Source organism: Peromyscus californicus, unplaced genomic scaffold, assembly GCF_007827085.1.
Source record: "Peromyscus californicus insignis strain IS unplaced genomic scaffold, ASM782708v3 Scaffold_4__1_contigs__length_199733344, whole genome shotgun sequence".
NCBI classification, from domain to species: domain Eukaryota; kingdom Metazoa; phylum Chordata; class Mammalia; order Rodentia; family Cricetidae; genus Peromyscus; species Peromyscus californicus.
The window spans coordinates 61,314,525-61,329,844 of record NW_026294562.1 but is presented as its reverse complement, the minus strand read 5'-3'; the positions used below and the strand labels follow the sequence as shown (position 1 = coordinate 61,329,844).

At 48.0% G+C, this 15,320-nt stretch overlaps 1 protein-coding gene across 1 annotated transcript in view; it reads right to left on the bottom strand.

Moving 5' to 3' along the window:
- Positions 1-12,574, bottom strand: part of Mob2 (MOB kinase activator 2) — a 61,316-nt gene extending 48,742 nt beyond the window's left edge. Inside the window, exon 1 of the mRNA XM_052711798.1 lies at positions 12,462-12,574. Within this exon, the coding sequence (XP_052567758.1) occupies positions 12,462-12,478 (17 nt within the window). The 5' untranslated portion in view covers positions 12,479-12,574. The remainder of the gene's footprint in view (positions 1-12,461) is intronic.
- Between the last annotated feature and the right edge of the window lie 2,746 nt (positions 12,575-15,320).

The window sequence follows — 15,320 nt, the reverse complement described above, 5'->3', positions numbered from 1 at the left end:
ATGATTCACTCTCGTTTTACAGAAGAAATGCAGGTCAGAGAGAGACCACATGCTAGAGATAAGACCCACGATTATAGTTTGACCCCTCCCATCTCAGCCCACCCACTCAGGTGACACCAGAGCACAGGGAGTGTCTGGCTGCTTGCCATCTGTGGTGTCCTCTACCCTGCTATAACAGGTCCAGCTCAATGATACAGTCTCTTATGCACCCCACCCTCCCCTCCCTGTGAGGCCACTGAACCCTCATACAGATCCTACTCATTGGTAAGCTCCTGTGGGGTCTGCTGTTGCAGAGAACACAGTAAGACAGCAAAGCCTATCATGTACAGGCCCATAGCCAGGGTGAGCAACTCCCAAAGAAACTTGGCTAGATACAGTCACTAAGTGGAGGCATACTGTCCCACAAGAGCCAACTGCCTGCCTTGGCTGTCACAGGTTCTTCCCCCCTTCAGCAGCACCGCTCTGCCAATTACTAGGTGCCAGGCAGCACAGCCAGCAGGTGGATCCAGAGGAGGTGCTAAGTATCCGGACCAAGGATGGGGACTCAGGAACTCTTGTTAAACAGGCAATCCCTGCACCTATCTCTAGGGGTATTCCTGACCTTTTTAAAGCCCCGGGGAGATGACACTTGAGTGGAGCCATATGGAAGTCAGATGATCTCTACTTCAAGTCACAAATCTGCCATGCCAGGCCCCACGCAGAGTAGGTACTAAATCAGATCAGAAATAGACCCCATATACCTGTATAGCACTCAGGCTGGATGGTGGCTTCAGACTACATGCCCATCTCACCCACTGACAGGCACTGGCTGGCAGTACCCTTGCTGATATGAGTGAGCCCTGCATACTCTTGAGGCACTAGCCCTAGAAATGGGAATTCTCTCTCACCTGACTCCCTCAGCACCTCAAGATGACACAGAGGGAAGACAGCACTCTGTGAAGAACAGTCTACTTGCTTTAGAAGCTTCTGATTCTTGACTATCTGGGACTGTGTGGTAATCATAGGTTCCTCCTACCTCCTGGATGGGTCATTCTCTGCTGACTCTCCTTGACTCCCAGCTTCTGAGGTATCTGAAGAACAACCTAAGAGCACTTAGAGAGATAGTCAAGTTCAGAAGCCAAAACTCAACTGATGCTGTAAGTGGTTCTAATAGGTGCTTCAGTACTTCCATTTGGGACAGGGGCTACTCAATGCAGAAAGCCCTCAAGCTACACAGGCTGAAGTAAAACCTCCATCCTCTAAGCCTTCCTCAGATACCTGGTTCCTACCAAACACTTGCTTGACAGAGTCAAAGCACCAGGTGAAGGTAATGGCCCCACCCATCAAGTCTAATACAGTGTCTGTTCAGCCTCTACTCTTTCTGCAGACACAGAAGGTCTGGCTGCTGCTTCATGCTACATACAGCATGTTATTGCCTTCTACAGCAGTAGGGCTGTGCTCACTTCTCATTCTAGAGCAGTGGTTCTCAATCTTCCTAATGCTGCAATCCTTTAATACAGTTCATCATGCTGTGGTGACCCCACATCACAAAATTATTGTTGTGCTTCATAGATGTAATTCTGCTGTTATGAATCATAATGTAAATATCTGTGTTTTCTGGTGGTCTTAGGTGACCCCTGTGAGAACCACTGTTCTAGAATAAGAACAAGGAGCAAGATGTAGCGCTTCAGTCAGGCTTATCAGTTCATTGCCCTCATAACAGTGGTTAGGAAGACAGAGGTCCAGGTATAAAGGCAGGTATAAAGAAAGAAGGTGGTAACTATCCCTCTTTACTACCTCCAGATACTGAGAAACAACCTCACAATGAAGGGCAACTATTTCCTGAAGGCAGGCTCATGAAAAATGCATAAGGGAAGGAGTCCCCAAAGTGGGCTTAATCCTGAGCAGGTCTCTGTGGTTCCAGTGGCACCTCCATCTGGCATGTAATCCCATCATAATATGAGGTATCTCCTTTTAGAAGAGTGTGAACAGGAGAGCAATGGGCACAGCAGCTACTCATGGCCTCACTGCCTTGTGCTGCTACTGCAATCACAGGAACCTTGAGGAAAAGTAGAGAGAGGAAGAAAAGAGGGAGGAAATAAGGGGCAGCAAAGGCAAGTAGCCACACCCTGCCCAGCCAGGGACAAGAAAGGGGTCTGGGGCCTTAGAGAGCCCAGCCAGGTACCTGGAGGAAGCCATGCTGAGTGGACCAAGCAAGCCGAAGAAGAGGAATCTATCTGCATTGGGCTGAGTGGCCAAGTTGAGGGAAGCAGCAAGATCCCAAAGGAAGATACCTGGAAGCAATGACCCCAGCAGGATAACAGAATGAAGGGTAGGATGTCTTCACACCAAAAGACCAGAGCAGATCAGCAGGTTAAGTCTACCAAGTCCCAAAGGCAGAGGGGCATTGGCAGGAGACTGCTCTACACATAAAGGATGATCTTTTTAAAGAGACTGGAGAGATGGCTCAGTGACTAAGAGTGCTGGCTACTTTCCCAGAGGACCCAGGCTTGATTCCCAGCCCCCTGGTGGCTCACAACTGTCTATGTAACTCCAGTTCCAGGGGATCTGATTCCCTCTTCTGGCCTCCACAGCACCAGGCATGCATGTAGTACACATACAACCAGAGAAAATGCCCACATACATAAATGAAGAAATAATAATTTAAAAATTGTTAAACCTTCCACTAAGAAACAATTATTTTGATAAAAAGCAAAGCCCAGGGACAGGCAGGCTAGAGACAGAGCAGACTCCTATTCTCTGGTCATCATTGCTGCTTCTATGATTCCCCTTGCTAAGCTACCAAGAACACTGGGCCTTGAATACTAGGGTCCATCACATCCTATAATGGCATACAAGGACAGTTCACAAGGTCACAGCAAAAAGATACAGAAGGGAGAGTGGGCCAAGGAAAGAGCCCAGCCATACTGCTAAGGAAGTATGAGAGTTTTTTCCTTTTATCTCCAGCAGTAAGGAGCTTAGGTGTCAGGCCTCAGAGGCTCTCCATTGTTTACAGCAGAAATAACCCTACAGACTACAACTGCAGGCACAGACCAGAAGGTACTAGTCACTGAGTGATGGGATTAGGTATCAGGAAATCTAGGAAGTCTATCTCACCCTGCCTGGAAGTCAACTTGAAGCTACCCTGCCACAAAACTCCACCCACCTGCCAAAGAAAGAGGTGGCACCTTGGTGATCCTTAGTGCCTTTTGAATCTCCTGTTAGGGATAAGAACCAAGGGCTAACATGACCAACAATAATCTCACTTCACCCAAGACCAGCTTCTCCTCCCAGTCCACCTCCCTTATCCCGGCAGCTGTAATTCTGATCAACAGAAGCTGCTGACAAGAACACTGTTCTCCCCTTCCAGCCATGTCCCTGTGGACAGGCGAGCCCCAGAGCTACAGAGCCCAGAGTAGCATCCAGGCTCAGAAGTTAACCAAAAATCCCTCTCTGTCCCATGAATATGACTTGCCTCTCACACCTTCATCCCATTAGTGTTCAATACAGCTCTGCCTGCATAAGCTTGGTAAAGACCAAATCCAAGCAGAACAAACACAAAGCCACCCTGGGACCCAGCTCCAGGAGTGGCAAAAAGCAAGGCTGTTCTTGCCAGCTTTTCCACTTTAGAAAACAGCTCTTTTTCAATTTAAAAATGTTATTTATGTTAAGTTATGTTTAGTCTTTATCCTTTTTAAATGGTTAAAGATATTTCTGTTTAATGTCTAAAATAGCAAATACTGGTAGCTACAACACAAATGCGGTTAAGACTTAGAGTCTAAAGGGGTCCTAGGAGCAAAGAGTTTGAGAATGCTGCTCTAGGCCCAGGAGGAAACCTCATGTAAGAGAGGCTATATTGGGGAAATACGCTCTGGTAGACAGCCAGCACCAAGACACTCAAGAAAGCAAGGCCCTCTCGAGACTCGCAGACTAGCCACTCATGGAGGCAGCACAGGTGACCTGGAAGAACTAGGGCAGCTGAGGTGAAAACACCTTGTCTGGTACAAGGTTTAGGACCAGCAAGCAGCATCTGGGGCTGCTGAGCCATAATCACAGTCAGAGATGCAGAGTCAGGCAGGCAGTTGTCTCAGGAGCTGCCATAAGACATACACTTAGCCTCACTGAGTGTCCCTGTCACAGCAGAAACAGTGAGTACAATGGGTAGACAGCTGGGGTCTCTGCTGAGAACAGACACTGCTTCAAAGAGATGTGGCCAAGAGCATCATGGAAAGAAGACAGGAGGGTTCTGGAGAGGACTTTCTTTGCTGATGGTTCTGGTGAAGCACAAAGAAAGCCAAGGCCAACCCATAATGCTCCTCATGTACAAGCAAAGTATAAATCATAACCATGAAACAATACAGTGATCTGAAGGATCCATGAGTCCCCCAAACAAGGGAAAAAAAAAACATTTTAATTCTATCTGGAAGGGGCTAGAAAGATAGCTCAGCAGTCAAGAACACATATTGCTCTTGCAGAGGACCTGAGTTTAATTCCCAGCACCTCACAACCTCCTATAACTCTAGATTTGGGGAGATTTAATTCCTCTAGCCTCTTTGGGCACCTGCACTCATGTACACATAGACACACACACACACACACACACACCATTAAGAACAATAAAAATAGCCAGGCAGTAGTGGTGCGCGCCTTTAATCACAGCACTCAGGAGGCAGAGCCAGGCGGATCTCTGTGAGTTCGAGGCCAGCCTGGTCTACAGAGTGAGATCCAGGACAGGCACCAAAACTATACAGAGAAACTCTGTCTGGGGGTGGGGGGAGTTTGGGGGGAAGAATAATAAAAATAAATCTTTTTAAAAATTGTAGCTGGAGAGCTTCTCTCCAGGTCCCACCAAGCCCCACAGTCCCACAACCCACGTATAAAATAATTACTCAGACGCTTATATTACTTATAAACTGTATGGCCGTGGCAGGCTTCTTGTTATCTACTTTTTCTATCTTGAATTAACCCATTTCTATTAATCTATAAGTTGCCACATGGCTCGTGGCTTACCAGTACCTTACATCTTGCTTGTCATGGCAGTGGCTGGCAGGTCTCTCCCACTCATGTATATGGTATTGGGGATATGACTTGGTTTGGTACAGCACTTACCTAGCTGCATGAAGCTCTGGGTTCATCCCCCACAGGGCATAAACCATGTGTGGTGATACATACCTATAATCTTAGCACTCAGGTGGTAGCACACTATAGACCAGCCCAGGCTACATAAAACCCTGTTTCAAATCAACCAACCAACCAACCAACCAACCAACCAACCAACCAACAAAAGATAGTGTCTGCACTGAGCAGGTGACAGACTGTCATTATTTCCTAAATAATACAAACTTGCAACTATTTACACAGCAGTTGGACCTGTCATGTGTTAGAAGAAAATATAGAAATGATCTACAGTACTCAGGAGGGTGGCCATGTTCCATATAAATATATTACTAACAAAAGAGACGAGCATTTGAGCAGATTGGTACTTGAGGTAGCCCCGGGACCACTATCCTCAGGATATTACCTGTACAGAACTGTAAGTTCCTAGTATCTCTGATGAAACATTATAGGGGTTTTGTTATTATTATATTTCATACTAGCTTTTTTTTTTTCTCATCAAAAGCCAGGCATGCTCTCAGACACTTACAATTCCACTACTCACATGCTGAGGCTGGTTGAAGCAAGACCTTGACTCTAAAAACTAAAAGGAAAGGTGGAGGGAAAAGTTAACTTGTTTCCTGTGGCACTGATGTATGTACTTGTTTCAACCCACAATCTAAAAAGACAGTTGCCAAATCATGAGACAAAATAGCTTTGCCATTATCCCCTACAGCAGTGGGTCTCAACCTTCCTAATGTTGTGATCCTTTAATACAGTTCCTCTAATGTTGTAGTGACCCCCAACTATAAAATTATTTTCATTGCTACTTCATAACTGTAATTTTGCTACTGTTATAAACTGTAATGTAGATATCTGATATGCAAGATATCTGATATTCGATCCCTGTGAAAGGGTTGTTCTACCTCCAAAGGGGTCGTGCCCCACAAGTTGAGAACTGCTGCCCTAGAGTTTCATTCAGAGCCCTCATCCTCCAGCCACTTCTCCTAATCCCTTTTCCTACTCAAGGGATAAAAGAGCTAATTCAAAAGTACTCCCACTTGCTAAATTTGGGGCAATCCACTCATCAAAATAAAAAAAAGAATAAAAGTAATAAATGATAAAGACTGTGTTTGACTGTAGAATACTGAACAAGTCTATGGTGACCTAGGAGAACAGCACAGGCAGCCCTTTTGTGCAGATGTCCATCTTGTCAGCCCTCCTTGAGTCCAGTCACCTTCATGACACCTTCTCAAAACCCCAGGATCTCTACTAAAATTACTCTTCTGTCCTACATCCACCACATCCCAGTTTCCTTATTACCCCCACTTAAGTAGCAGGCTACTTGTCTCTAGTCATACAGCACTCACCTTTGGCAGCTCCTTGATTCCACTATAGTCTCTGGCTCATACTCTCTAGCTCACAACACCAGAGCTCACACAAACTGCCTTGTCACATATGGCACCAAAAGAAATGGCTAAAGAGCAGAAAGGCAAATATGCTGAGTGGCACAGCAGCTCCCACTGGCCTACAGAAGCTCTGCAGAGAACCCTGAGACAGGCCTGGGGACACAGCCAGAACTTCACACAGCAAGGTCTCATGCAGACAAGCCAAGCTGTATGTCACACAATGCCTAAACTAATTTTACATTCCTGGGCTTGCTCCCAAGGCCAGCCTCAGGCTCAGACATCACTTCCTTGGGGCCACTTGGCACTGTCAGGCCTTTTCAAAGACAGGGGACACAGCCCCACAAGGTGAAAGCTGGAACCTTCAGGAGGGACACTTCAGTCCAAACCTGTCGAGGGCTGCTGAGACTGTGTCCCTTCTGCTAGTTCAAGGGACACAAGGAGGGAAGAAAAGGAGTGCCACTGAAATGGCACTGAAAAGTGCCTGACCCTGAGAAGATCAGACCTTCCCTGTTGTTTCTACCTGCCCACCATCCATGACCTATGGGGTACAAGCTCATACACAGAAGTGAGTATTCATGCTTTCCTGACACACCAAAACAATGAAATACTTCAACCAAAATCAAGGGCCCAAGGTAGAACACCACATAACCACATGAACTTAGCTATACACAGTCCCATGACCCTGCCAGGGATGTGCCCACTAAGGATTGTGGGAGTAACTGGATGAAAACTACAGCCCAGATGATCATGTACCAGCGCTGGCAAAGGGAACCTTCAAAGAGAAGAAAACCAGTAGGTGTGGTCATGGTCCACGCACAGCACAGACACTGACAATGCCAAGTGGAGGGGTCAGGGGCCACATGTGGCCTGAATTGCCCTTCCTCCTCTCTTTAACCTTTTGTTTTTATTTCAATTGTTTCTACTTCCGTGTTCCCAGGCACCATCCCATGAAGCTGCAGTGAATACCAGCGGGTGTGTCCCAGCTGAGAAATCCTGTGCAGAAAGAAAAACAAACAGGAGGTAGGCACAGAATGGGAGGAACTTCTGGCAAGGCACGGAGAAGCAGCTCACACCTTCTTCTGCCAGACTAGCCCATAATAGACAGGGTGCACAGAAATCCCTTGCAGGAAATGACCAATGACCTCACCCAGCACTCTTTCAGTTACCCAGTAGAGCACTGGAAGGCAAATGGTAGCCACTAGGATCTGAGTTTGCCCACCCTGCCAACAGGCTAAGCTTCCCTCAGGGCTGTACAGCATGTCTACACAAACACAGGAAGTGGGGTTTGAGTGTTTCTGTTTCCATGGCCACTGCAAGAAAGATACAGGAAATGCTGGGCTACCAGGACCACTGATATGGGTGTTCCCCACTGAGATGGCCTTCAAATACATGCTATACCAGATGACCATGGCAGACCACAGCTCCTCTTGAGAGGAAGTCTTGCAAGTAAGTACACTCTCAACTGTAATCCCACAGGCAACAATGATAGCAAGGTCTGGAGGTAGCCTGAGAAGATGCTTTGCTGGGCAGGTACAGAGTATGGCAGCACCAAACAACAGCTGGATTGAGGACCCACTAAGGAGAGTAAGCACTGGCCTCAGACACACCTTATAGGGAATCACAGTCGTGTCATCCATTTGTCCCCAGTCAACAGAGAGCTCTTCTTTAACACAACACTGGCCTCATCCTGTTCACTGCTGGCCAGCTTTAGGATGCTTGTGCATGAGCTTCTAGGGGACACTCTAAGCAAACGAGAGAAATGAAGTGTTCAGAGTGTCCTGAAGTACACAGCACTTACGATCACTGCTTTTTTTTTTTTTTTTTTTTTTTTTTTTTTTTTTTTTTTTTAAAGAGAATGGGGACACAAGAGACCCAAGTCAACACCTTTGCAAACCCAACCCAGATGACTACCTGGGCAGCCCCTCATGGAAAGAGGCTATTCCTGAGGGTGTTCCTAGAATCACATCTTTCAGTGGAGCCATCCACTGGAGAGCCTGGCTATTAGAGATAGCATCTCCATTATGCCTCTAGGCCTCTTGCAGGTACCCTCTCCACTTACTGTGCCAAAATCCTTTAGGAAGATCCCTATACTCTACCTTCACATCCCACGCTCACTCACTCACTCAGATCACTCAGACAGATTGTGCTTGTCCTGTTCTCCTCTGCCAGCCTTAGCGTTCAAAACACTGACCTTGGCGCCATTAGAAGCCTTACTCTCAGCACAAGTGGGCTCAGAATCCTTGGCTGGGGAAAGAGTACAATTCACTGTCCTAAAAGACTGGGTTACAGCATCATCAGTCATGACTGCAAACTTTCCACAACCACCTCTACCCACAGGTAAAGGGAGAAACAGAACATTCAAGTTTCCTCACAATGTCTGGTGGAGCAACAAATGGACACAACTGCTGACACCATCACTGAACCCATCACAGAACAGATCTCATGACTCCATTTACACATTACACTGGATAGAGTGAACTGATGCTGCCTCTTGTAGGGGTGGAGACCTGCAACAACTAGAAGGCTATTCCAAGAATAATGGTAATGTTCCATATTGGGCTGAGGGTGGCATGGCAGGGGTTTGCCCAACCATGCTGAAGGCTGTGGGTTCCACCCCTAGCAACACACACACACACACACACACACACACACACACACACACACACACACACTCACACATTTTAAACTAAATTAAATCAGTCTTAGTAACAAAAGTCTATAATTTTACTAAAAATTACCTAATCATATACTTAAAACAAGCAGACTTGGTGGTATGTAAACCATACCACATGAGGCCGTTCAAATAAAACCTACAGACTCTGGCAAGCCCAGTCAGATGTCAGTCACCAGAAACACTCTCCCAGGAGATAAAGCCTTTTACCCCCATGCCAACCTTGCAGACACCTACACACAATGGCTCAGAGTACAAGTCTGCTGAAGACTGTTCCAGAGAGGCTGGAAAGCCCTGAGGCCATTTAGTTTTTACCTGTTAGCTGAGCAAGAACAGACCTTCCAATGTACACTGTATGAATAGCCAACATCAGGTCTCATCTCCTTCTGCCTGTACCAGAGAGATCTAAGGGCCTCAAGGCCTGAACAATAACAGGAGAGTATGGCTGGGAAGGCACCTGTAGCTCCGAATCAGGAACAACCAGAAAGGGAGTCACAGTGGCAGGCTGGAGAGGAACTACTGGAGAGAGAAGAGGTTCAGTAAGGGGTGCTAGGCAGGAGGGCCAATTCACTATCATTAGTGGGAAGAGGAGAAAGTGTGTTCTGACTCACTGGAGCTCAGGAGCTTCTGGACTGCTTTCTGCTAGATAAAATCCAAACTGCACTCAGACCTTCTGCTTAAATGCCTGCCCCTGACAAAAAAGACTCAAGAGTTTCCTAAAGTATCACACAGCATGTTGAGGTTCCCTCCTCCAAATCCTAAGCAGCTTCCCCTTGGGTGTTACCCTGTTCTTGGTTGTCCACAACAGAACAAAAATTCACTACACAAAAGTTGCAATCCTTTCTAGTAAGGACTGAAGGCAGTCTGATTATATACACTGCTTAAGAAGAAGCTCAAAGCTTCTCCAAGCAGAGGAAACCTACAGCACTAGAGGCGGGTAAGAGCCACACCTACAACATTCTCCAGAAAAGTCCCAGCAGGTCCACCACCAAGTTCCAACGTGCCCAACTCTGCTCTGGCTATCCCAAGCATGTTTCCCTGCAGGGCCTCCCTTCCTTCTGAGCAGCTGAAGGCAGAAGATAAGGCTGGGAGATGCTTGAAGTCCCAGTCTGATCTTCATCCAGCCAAGAGGAAGATGTGGTTTTCCACTTGCATTTCTGTAGACCACTCTCCAGGCTTGAACAATTGCTGGAAAAGGACACTACTCTCACACCCATACTTGGTCCATCCAACATGAAGCAGTTCAACAAAATCTTTACTTTAAAGCAAGCAAGGAAGCAAACAACCTTTCTCAAAACACAAGCACTGTATGCTAAACTCCTCATTGACAATGGTCTGAATTAAGAAAATGACCAAGACACAGTAAAAGATGATACATTTCTCCAATTCTTCCAAACGAAAAACTAGTTCAAACTAGTTCAAGGGTTAACTGCAGATAAAGCTCCAGCCCTGAGCAAACAATGGGCATTCGAAAGGAAAAAAACGACTTCACTCTCTACTGACCACCTTGCCACCCAGGGATCAGAAGACAAAGTGGATGAGCTCTGTATGTGTGTGGAGAGGTGGGGGGATCTCTGAGGCTCACTCTGAAACTTTCATGTCTTCCTACTTTTATAGCAATACTATAAAAGAGAGATGAGGAATACTAGGGCACTGTGCCTTTATCTTCCAAAGACACCAAGGAGGAACTGACCAGGGTGGTGTTGGTGGGGGTGGGGGATAGACAGGAATTATATAAAACTTATGACTGCCAATATCCAGTATGCAATCTATGACACTTAAGAACATGGACACAAAGATAATTACCCTGCAGCCAGATCCCTCTTTAAAAAAAATCTCCACTGCCCTTTGCAACCACAACTCTATTTTCACAGTGAGGCTGAGATTCCTTCCTTTCCTAAAGGCCCCAAAAGCAGAAGCAGCTCCCAGCTATATTCTAGAGCCTGGACTGACCCCATCCTAGGGTAACAGATGAGGGTTCAGCTGTCCCTTTTCCACAGAGCTCCTTGTCACCAAGGAGTCCCAAGAACCAGTGCCTCCAAAGGCTGATGAGTTAATGTCTGCATATGTGCAATGATGATTCAGTCCACAAAACACAGTCCTCAGTCAGTTTAAAGACTGGCTTCTGGTCAGTCTGCAGGCAAAAAGTACCTGCTACTCATGGGCATGGGCCTGTAAAAATAACACATACAACAGTGGGCAGCTTCCTCAGTGACCCAGCTGACAGATCCAGTTTTCTTGCAGTGAAACCATATTTGCAGATAGGCCAAGTTACCTCCAATGCTGGCCCTCTCCACAAATGCACAAAGGGAGAGTGATTGGGAATAGGTCGGACACAGCTGTGTGTCCTGCATTTAAAACCCCTGGGCTTCAAAGACCTTGAAAATGACCAGAACATATCCCCTACCATGCTTACTGCATGCCAAACATGTGCTGGCCCTTATCTCAGTTTACCCTTCCATATACCTGTACTGCACATTCCACAGCGTCCATCTAACAGATAATGCTTTAAAGCAAGTCTAGAGAGGAACACACAGCTAGTAAGTTGAGGAGAGCCAGTGACAGTGCTGCCTCTTGGAGAAAACAGATGGGCCTACGCCTGGTCCCCTGTGTCACCCACACTATTACCCTAAGTGGCACAATGTGGCTCGAGGCCTCTCTTGGCCTTCTGATTACCCCTGGGGCTGCCTGTCCTCTTGATCCGCCCTCTCCTTAGGTTGCACGCACTGGGAGGTCAGAACCCGTCTCCACTGCCTCAGTCATCCTGAAAGTACCACTACTTATGCTGCCCTCCGCCTTTCCCCAGCTTCTAACTCCAGGGTCCCGCGCAGACCTCGCACTGCCGAAACCAAAGGCGGCATCTCAGTGACCCAGCCTGGTTCCGTTGAACCCCGCAGCAGGGCCGCAGGCACCACCACAGACAGGATCAGGGACCGAGAAGCTGGGAGAGCGCGCGCGGCCAGGAGCGCCCGCCTCTCACTCTCCTCAAAAGTAATTTGGAAGAAAGTCATTTGGGCGGAAGAACTTTCGCAGGCCCAGCGAAGACCGACGGCTGACGGTGCCCAGCGCCCGACTCGCAGCCCGTCACCCCGCGGCGAGGGGCCGCGGCCTCTCGGGACAGCGCCTTGGGGACCGGGCCTCGCTCCTGCCCGCCGCCCTCCCGCCCGCCCGGCCTCCCGGCGCCCCGCAGCAGCTGGCCGTCCTCTCGAGCCCCCGCCCCTCCTGGAGCCAGCCGCCCGCCGCCCGGCGTTCGCTACGTTCGCCGCCGCCCCGCACAGCGCCGCGCTGTGCCGGCAGCTGCTACTCACCCCATGAGCCAGTCCATGGCTGCGCGGGGCCCGCGCCTCGCTCGGCCTCAGCCCCGCCGGCGGCCGGAAGTAAACACTCGATGGCTCCCGCCCGCTGCCGGAAGTGACGCGCGCACGGCTTGCTGGGACGCGTAGTCCCAGCGGCCCCTGCGGCCCCGCCCTGGAGTACCTGTTCGGGAGTGCCAGGACCCTGCAGAACTGTGAAACTCAGAACCCCGAAGCACCCAGGACTCGAAGACTGCTAGAAACTCCGGAGCTTCCGGATCCCCTGTGCGTGTAACTTCAGAGCTGCCCGGAAACCCAGACTGCCCGGAACTCCGGAGTGCCCCAGACGAAGTGCCTGTAACATCACAGTGCACTGGACTCTGGAGCACACCCGACCCCGGTGTTGCATACCCTGGAGTGCCCCTTACCCCCAGAGTGCCAGAATCCGCGGAATGCACAGACCCCGGGAATCTGAAATTCTTAGAACCTAAGTATCCCTGCCCCAGTATCCCAGACCTGGGAGTGCCCAGACTCACAAGTGCCTGGAACCCCAGAGTGGCCCCAACCCTGTGTCCCAGATCTGGGAATACTCTAAACCCCAGGCTGGAACACCAGAATGCCCCCCCCAAGTATGTGCCCCTTTCCTCTGCAGAGCCTCATCCCTGACTATTTATATCCCCCATGCTGTCCACCTTAACCTTGTAGTCATCTTTTGCCCCACCTAATGCCTCTGCCAGAATTGTTCGGACCACACTGCCTCTTCTCTGTCCCCTTGCTTTGCTTTCTGTTCCTTTTCACCCCAGCTGTCCACTCATGTGGACATGCTTGTCCCCTTGAGTCCCCACTTGTCCCCTTGCTCCATGAGCTGTACCTTCTGGCTCTTGGGTGACTATCATCCAGGATATCCATAAGTCTCCTCATGGCCGTGGATATCTGTCCTATTGGTTGCTCTTTCCAGAGCCTGACCAGTACCAGGAACTCAGTGAGTACCTGTGACTCCTTTCTCCTCTTTACTGGGGAGATACTTCCAGGAGCACACACTTGAGCAGAGGAATAGCAACAACCCAACTCACTAGTGTCTTCAATGGGGTGTCATGAATAGCAGGCACCAGACAGCTAATACCTTCAGGCCAGCTGCCCACTGTAATACAGCTGTCATATACTTGAAATGGTACTCAATCCTCCCAAAAGAACCATTCCAGGGTGCTGGGAGATTTCCAGTCCATTCCTCCTTTATAGCACAAACTGTCAGGCACCTGGAGGGGGTGGAGGGTGGTGGCCTCTTTCATCACCAACAAATACCTGAAATGAAACAGTGAGGAAGGAAATATCTGGAGGGGAAAAAGTCACTTAATCAAGACTATATCAGGAGGCAATCAAGTCTGTGCTCTCCCCTATTTTCATTCCCATGGGTGCCCATGGTCATACTGAATGACTCCCCCACCCCATCATAGTCACCTTGCTTTTAGCCAACCATCAGCTGGTTGCCTTATAATGTTCCCTTGTCCACTGCTTCTGAGGAGCATCAGTCCTTGGTGAGCCAGCCTGCTTTTGACTGTCTCTCTCTCTCTGTCTCTCTCAGTGTGTGTGTGTGTGTGTGTGTGTGTGTGTGTGTGTGTGTGTGTGTGTGTGTGTGTGTGTGTATTTAGTACCTGCAGAAGCCAGAAGAGATCATCTGATGTCCTGGAACTGGAGTTGCAAGTAGTTGTGAGCTACCCAATGTGGATGCTGAGAACTGAACTCCAGTCTTCTGGAAGAGCAGCAAGCACTGTTAACCACTGGGCATGTCTCCAGCCCTCCATTTCCTTTTCATTGTAATGAGAATAATAATTCAGTCACGTGTTGCTTTATAATGGAGATATATTCTGAGAATTTCCTTGTTAGGCCATTTCATCACACAAATGTCCTAAAGGGCACATACATAGACCTAAATTGTGTGGCCTTTTACACATAGGCTACACGGTGTAGGGTGTTACTCCTGAGTAACAAATCTGTACTACTACTGCACTGTAGGTAACTGGAACACAATGGAGTCTGTGTATCTAAACAGATCATTTGTTCCAGCACCCACAAACACAAGTGATGGATTATATAAGATGTTGTAACATCACTAGACAGTAGGAGTTTTCAGCTTCATTAAACTCTTATGGGACCACCATCATATATGCATTTCACCTGTGCCCACAACATTATAGATCACAGAAACATCTTACAAGTGTCTACCAAACATGGTATAACTAATCCTTTATGAGGTCATTGTGTAGGTGGGAAGCAGGGGAGAGTAAACTGCGACTGAGCATACTGGCTGGTGCAGCATTCCCAGGTTCAGGCTTGGCCCTCTTTTCCCTGAATGATACTGCACTACAGGGCACATCCAACACCTAGTTCAAAGGGGGAAATTCAGATCACATGCTGTATGCCAGTGTATATTCTTGTATTTTATATTCTTATGGCCTGTGACATCTATAATATATTCTTTCGGCTTGCAGCATGCCAGGCCCTTACATACCATCTGATTGGGAGCTCTATGTCCTAGTAGTAAGATGTTCAACCAACATGCAGCACTCTTTCATTTGCAGTACTAAGAACTGAACCCAGGGTCTTCTTCATGCTAGGCAAGTGCTGTACCACTGGTCTATATCCCCAGACTTCTTTTATTTTCATAGTCTCATTGAGTTGGCCAGGCAGGCCTTGAACTTATTGTCTTCTTGCTTCAGCCTCCCAAGTAGCTGAGATTAAAAGCCTGCACTACTGTAAGGATGGTTTATGCTTCTCTTTGGAGGTAATGTGTTTGTTTGTTTGCTTGCTTGCTTGCTTTTTGTGTATGTGCTTGCATATGTGATTTTTGTTTAAAATGGTGTTTTATTCTTTGAC